General features: G+C 54.8%; 1 protein-coding gene across 1 annotated transcript in view; it reads right to left on the reverse strand.

Moving 5' to 3' along the window:
- The window catches only part of RRAS2 (RAS related 2), a 92,186-nt gene extending 87,682 nt beyond the window's left edge, over positions 1 to 4,504 (reverse strand). The window contains exon 1 of the mRNA XM_038765351.1: positions 4,364 to 4,504. Coding sequence (XP_038621279.1) covers positions 4,364 to 4,504 — 141 coding nt within the window. The remainder of the gene's footprint in view (positions 1 to 4,363) is intronic.
- Positions 4,505 to 6,000: the final 1,496 nt, after the last annotated feature.

The following is a 6,000-nucleotide window of genomic DNA, read 5'->3' on the forward strand; positions in this document are numbered from 1 at the left end:
TAAATGGACTCTACTGAGCCATTGTCTTTACATCTTTATAGATGTACTGCTGTTTCTAAAAATTTGCATGTTCTTCCTGCGTTCTTCATAGACATTTATTAATGAACTCATTCATAAAACCTGCCTGCAAAAGCTCTATTACCATCATAATTTTGCACCTGAAGACACAAAGAGGGTAAACAACTAAATGCTCCAAGTCATAGCCAATGCTGAAGTAGGATTAAAATGCTAAAACATCTCAAACCCTAATCCTAAATCAAGTTTACAAATCCCCCTGCTTCTACTCAACACCTATTGAAAAGGGCTACGGAACGGACAATAGGTACAGAAAACTGTAAGCCTGGTATTCCAAATTAAAAAACAGACAAAACTAAGAGAAGAAAAGCAACGCCATTCATTCATTCAATCAATCGTATTTACTCAGTGCTTACTTTGTGCAGAGCACTGTACTAAGCGCTTGGAAAGTACAAATCGCAGCCCTCTGAAAAATCGTAATTAATGCGACCCGAAAACTACAAAAGGAAAGAACTGACTTCCTAATATTGGGAAGTTAACCTTTCCTTGTCTTTCCTTCCCCTCAGTTAATACTACTTTAAAGTCATTGTAGAGGGTCTGAATTTGTTTGCCTGAGTTCAGCTGTATCTCAGGCCACCCTTCCAAATTTAAATCTGAATGGTGGTCTGTGAACTTTGGGTTCAGTCATCCATGGATAAACTCATTATCTATGTCAAGTAAACCAGTTCCAAAAAGCACAGAGACAAGAAACACCACTATCTTAACCTCTTCTCACTCCAAATAGGTGATACCTGTTACTACTCTGGGTCCCTTTAAAGAATATATGCCAAACTCCAATCTGAAATCTGCCAACTCCCTCTTTCTGAAATGCTTGTGGCTTTGTGCACTTTGGATCACCCAATCGGTAGGACTGGAGATCGGGAATGGAGTGGAAAACACAACCCAGAAGTCCCACTTCACACCTCCCCAACCACCCCCCCACCCACCCCCAAACCACACTCCCTAGAGCTAGGACTGCTATAAATTGCTTCGCTTGGCTATCAGTTACTTAATGCTTCTAGGCCCTTGGGGAATAGCTGGATGACAGCATCCTGAGTTCAGAGCTCCACACTACCAAACCAATCAGATCTGGATTTCATTCTTCTCTTACTCAGAGTGGGATTTTTTTTTTTGAATCTGCTAATGATCATACACTGAGCATAAGTCATTGCCCAGACAATCCCTTTCGTGGGGTACTAGAAACAAGTTTCAGCAGCCACTCACCAAATCCCGGCTCAAACTGGAAACTTACAGGGCCTCTTTTCAGAGTTGTGGCTCACCCCAGCAGTGTGACAGGTGTCACAGATCTAGATCTTCACACATTTCTCAAATCTGGGTTTTTAATACCCATCATTGCACTTGTATAAGTGTCAAGTGAAAAATAATACTTGGGGAGAGGATACACAAGCACCCACTTATAACAACTGTGGAGAAAAAGCAAACCGATAGGTAGGTAGCTCACAGCATTCATTCATTCAATTGGATTTATTGAGTGCTTACTCGTGTGCAGAGCACTGTATTAAGTGTTTGGAAGAGTACAATATAAAAATAAACAGACACATCCCCTTCCCACAGCACAGTACCTTCTTCCCACTATTTAAAGCGCTCTTCAATCTACCGTAAGCTCTTGTCAACATTGCTTTCTCAAAACATAGCCCAGAAGCAGCGTAGTATAGTTGCTAGAGCCACAGCACGGGAGTGAGGCCCCGGGTTCTAACCGCGGCCCCATCACTTGTCTGCTGTGTGTGACCTTGGCTGAGTCACTTAACTTCTCTGGGCCTCAGCTGTCTCCTCTGCAAAATAGGGATTCATTCAATCACTTTTATTGAGCACTTACTGTGTGCAAAGCACTGTACTACGTGCTTGGAAAGTACAGTTCATCAACAGAGACAATCCCTACCCAACAACGGACTCCAATGCCTGTTCTCAAATCAATCGTACTCACTGAGTGCTTACTGTGTATAGAGCATTGTACTAAGCACTTGGGAGAGTACAGTATAACAGATACATTCCCTGCCCACAATGAGCTTACAGAACAGCGCGGGGGACGGACATTAATATAAAAAAAATTATGGCTATGTACATAAGTACAGTGGGGCTGAGGGGGCGATGAATTAAGGGAGCAAATCAGGGTGATGCAGAAGAGAGTGGATGAAAATAAAATGAGGGCTTTGTCAGGGAAAGCCTCTGGGAGGAGATGGGCCTTCAATAAGGCTTCACGGGTGGGGAGAGAAATTGTCTGTCGGGTATAAAGAGGGAGGGGTGTGTTACAGGCGGCGAGGAAGATGAGATTGAGGTAGAAGGAGTAGGCTGGAATTAGAGGAGCCAAGTGCACGGGCTGGGTTGTAGTACTTGGACCGTGGGCCCCCGGTGGGACCTGATTATCTTCTATCTACCGCAGTGCTTAATACAACGCTTGACAAAAACCACAGTCATTATTATTACTATTATTATTATAATCTTCAAAACCCTCAGATAATGAATGAATAAATGAATTCAAAAGGGTGGGTTCTGCCCCAACTACCTAACCATAGACATTCCTTGCTAAAATTTAGCAAGTACTGATAAGAAACTAACATTTAATTATTTCTTCACAGAAGCAGGAAGAGTTGAATTCCAGGGGGAAAGACTGAATTTTGGATGGGAGAACACCTTGAAACAATAAAGTGCCATTTCTGATACCAGCACTAAGTTCACAAATAACAGCATTATGCTTCTTTGACCCGTTTCTCTAAAGAGCTCGGTGGGCGCACTTTCAGATAAAAGTTGGGAGGGCTTTTCTGACTCCTTTCAAAGCATGGGTGGGGGGACAGGGGAGGATCTGTTGCCCCTAATTGTTGAACATCCCCTTGTGGCCCTGCACGGGGTGGGGGTGGGGATTTGTTGGGGGTTTGGGAAGGGGAAAAAAGACTGACTCACTCAATACATGGACTGTATGTATTGTATTGCACATGGAGAAGCAGGGAGAAGCTGCGTGGATTAGTGGAAAGAGCCCGGGCTTGGGAGTCAGAGGTTGTGGGTTCTAATCCCAGCTCTGCCATTTGTCCACTGTGTGACTTTGGGCAAGTCATTTCGCTTCTCTGGGCCTCAGTTCCCTTATCTGTAAAATGGGGATTAAGACTGCGAGCCCCATGTGGGACAACCTGATGACCTTGTATCCACCCCAGCGTTTAGAACAGTGCTTGGCACATAGAACGCGCTTAACAAATACCATCATTATGTATGTAATACTATACATGGGACAATACATGTGCACATTAAGGTAGGTCATCCTACTGTCCGGGACGGACCCATCCCAAATTTATCCTGGGCCCGGGGGGTGAAGGACCATGGGGGGTGGGGGGGTCTAGAGGAAATGTTTTCCCCCCGTTGTAAGAGAAGGGAAGAGAATTTGCCACAAGCCACCATTTCCCTGCAGCCCTGCAGAACCCCTCCGGCCAAGGACGGGGCAGGGCGGGGGTCTGGGTGTCTAGTCCCCTGATGCTGGACTAGAAGTGGTCCGGGACCCCAGTTCACGTCCGGCTTCAAGCCCCCACCCCCACCGGCCGGACTCGGGTTACCTCGAAGAAACCGGGGAGGAGATGACCCCTGGAGGGTCATAAGTCCGCAGTCTTTGCCCAGAGGAAAAGCCGAAGCCCACTGGCCGGGGCGGGCTGCGGACCCCCAGCAGCCCCTTCCCCAGCCCCACACCCCCCATAAGCCCCCCCACCCACACCCCCATACCGCCCCCAGGGGGCTGAGGATGGGGTCGGGTGCACTGGGCAGGGCCACCATGGGGTGGTCACCGACTGGGGGCAACGGATCCTCCCCCTCCCCAAGGCCAGAGCTGCCCCTCGGGTGGGCCAGGAGCCGGCCCAGGCCCGGGCCCCGTCGGGCAGGGCTTGCTGCCCACCCCGTCCCCTGTGCCCCCGGGGCTGGCTGACCGCCCCCTGCCCCCCGGGAGGCACCGGGCAGGGCCACGAGGGGGTGGTCAACTATAAGGGACAACAGATCATCCCCCTTCCCAAGGCCAGAGCTGCCCCTCGGGTGGGCCAGGAGCCGGCCCAGGCCCGGGCCCCGTCGGGCAGGGCTTGCTGCCCACCCCGTCCCCTGTGCCCCCGGGGCTGGCTGACCGCCCCCTGCCCCCCGGGGGGCACCGGGCAGGGCCACGAGGGGGTGGTCAACCATTAGGGGCAACGGATCCTCCCCCTCCCCAAGGCCAGGGCTGCCCCTCGGGTGGGCCAGGAGCCAGCCCATGCCCCGTCGAGCAGGGCTTGGTGCCCGCCCCGCCCCCTGTGCCCCCGTGTCCGCCGGGGCCCCCGGGAATTACCTGGATGAACTGGATGGTGAGCGCTGACTTTCCGACTCCGCCGCCCCCGACCACGACGAGCCGGTACTTCTCCTGCCCCGAGCCGTCCCGCTCCCGCTCCCGCCACGACGACCCCGCCGAAGAGCCCGACCCCGCCGCCATCCGGGACGGCGCCGCCCGGCCCCCGGCCCGGCTCCCCGGCGGCCCCCGGCCCGGCCCTGGGCCCGGCTCCCCGGCGGAGGAGGAGGGAGGAGGGAGGAGGGCGGAGGGCGGAGGGAGGAGGAGGGCGGGGGGCTCCCGGATGGCGGCGGCCCGGGCCCTCCCCGCGGGCGGGCGGAGGGGCAGGGGCAGGGGGTCAGCGGGCGGCGGGCGGCGGCCCGGCAGGGGTCGGCGGTCCGGGGTCCCGGGTCCGGGGCTGCGGGGGGTCCGCGCACCGCCTCCAGCGCCGCCACAAATGGCCGTCCGGGGGGCGGGGGCTCCGGGGAACCAGGAATATTCATAAGGGGGTGGGGCGGGGCGGGGCGGGGAGAGGGAGGGTGGAGGAGGGAGGAGGAGGAGGGAAGGAGAGAAAGAGGGGGAGGAGGGAAGGGGGAGGAGGAGGGGGGAAGAAGGAGAGGAGGAGAGAAGAAGGGGGGAGAGAATGGGGAGGAGCGAAAGAGGAGGAGGAGGGAAGAAGGAGGGGAGGAGGGGGAGGGAAGAAAGAGAGCAGGAGGAGGAGAGAAGAAGAAGGAGGGGAGGAAGAGGAGGAGGGGAGGAGGAGGAGGGAAGAACTGGGGAGAGAATGGGGAAAGAGGAGGAGGAAAGAAGAGGAGGAGAAGGAGGAGGAAAGGAGGAGGAGGGAGAGAATGGGGAGGGGAGGAGGGGAAGAGGAGGAGGAGGAAGGGAGGAGGGAGAGGGAAGAAAGAGGAGGAGAGGAGGAGGAGGGAAGAAGGAGGGGAGGGGGAGGGAAGAAAGAGAGCAGGAGGAGGAGAGAAGAAGGAGGAGGGGAGGAAGAGGAGGAGGGAAGAAGGAGAGGAGGAGAGGGAGGGGAGGAGGAGGAGGAGGGAAGAAGCGGGGAGAGAATGGGGAGGGGGGAAGAGGAGGAAGAGGGAAGGAGGAGGAGAAGGGAAGAAGGAGAGGAGGAGGAGGAGAGAGGAAGGAGGAGGAGAGGAGGAGGAGGGAAGAAGGAGAGGAGGAGGGAAGGAGAGGAGGAGAGAAGGAGGAGGAGAGGAGGAGGAGGAGAGGAGGAGGAGGGACGAAGGGGGGAGAGAATGAGGAGGGGGAGGAGGGAAAGAGGAGGAGGAGGGAGGGAGAGGGAAGAAAGAGGAGGAGGAGGGAAGAAGGAGGGGAGGAGGGGGAGGGAAGAAGGAGGGGAGGAGGGGGAGGGAAGAAAGACAGCAGAAGGAGGAGAGAAGAAGGAGGGGAGGAAGAGGAGGAGGGAAGAAGGAGAGGAGGAGGGGAGGAGGAGGAGGGAAGAATTGGGAAGAGAATGGGGGGAAGAGGAGGAGGGAAGGAGAGGAGGAGAAGGAGGAGGAGGAGAGAAGACGGAGGAGTAAAGGAGGAGGGAAGAAGGAGGGAGAGAATGGGGAGGGGGAGGAGGGAAAGAGGAGGAGAGGAGGAGGAGAGAAGAAGGAGGGGAGGGGGAGGGAAGAAAGAGAGCAGGAGGAGGAGAGACGAAG

Source organism: Tachyglossus aculeatus, chromosome 22 (genome assembly GCF_015852505.1).
Source record: "Tachyglossus aculeatus isolate mTacAcu1 chromosome 22, mTacAcu1.pri, whole genome shotgun sequence".
NCBI lineage: Eukaryota > Metazoa > Chordata > Mammalia > Monotremata > Tachyglossidae > Tachyglossus > Tachyglossus aculeatus.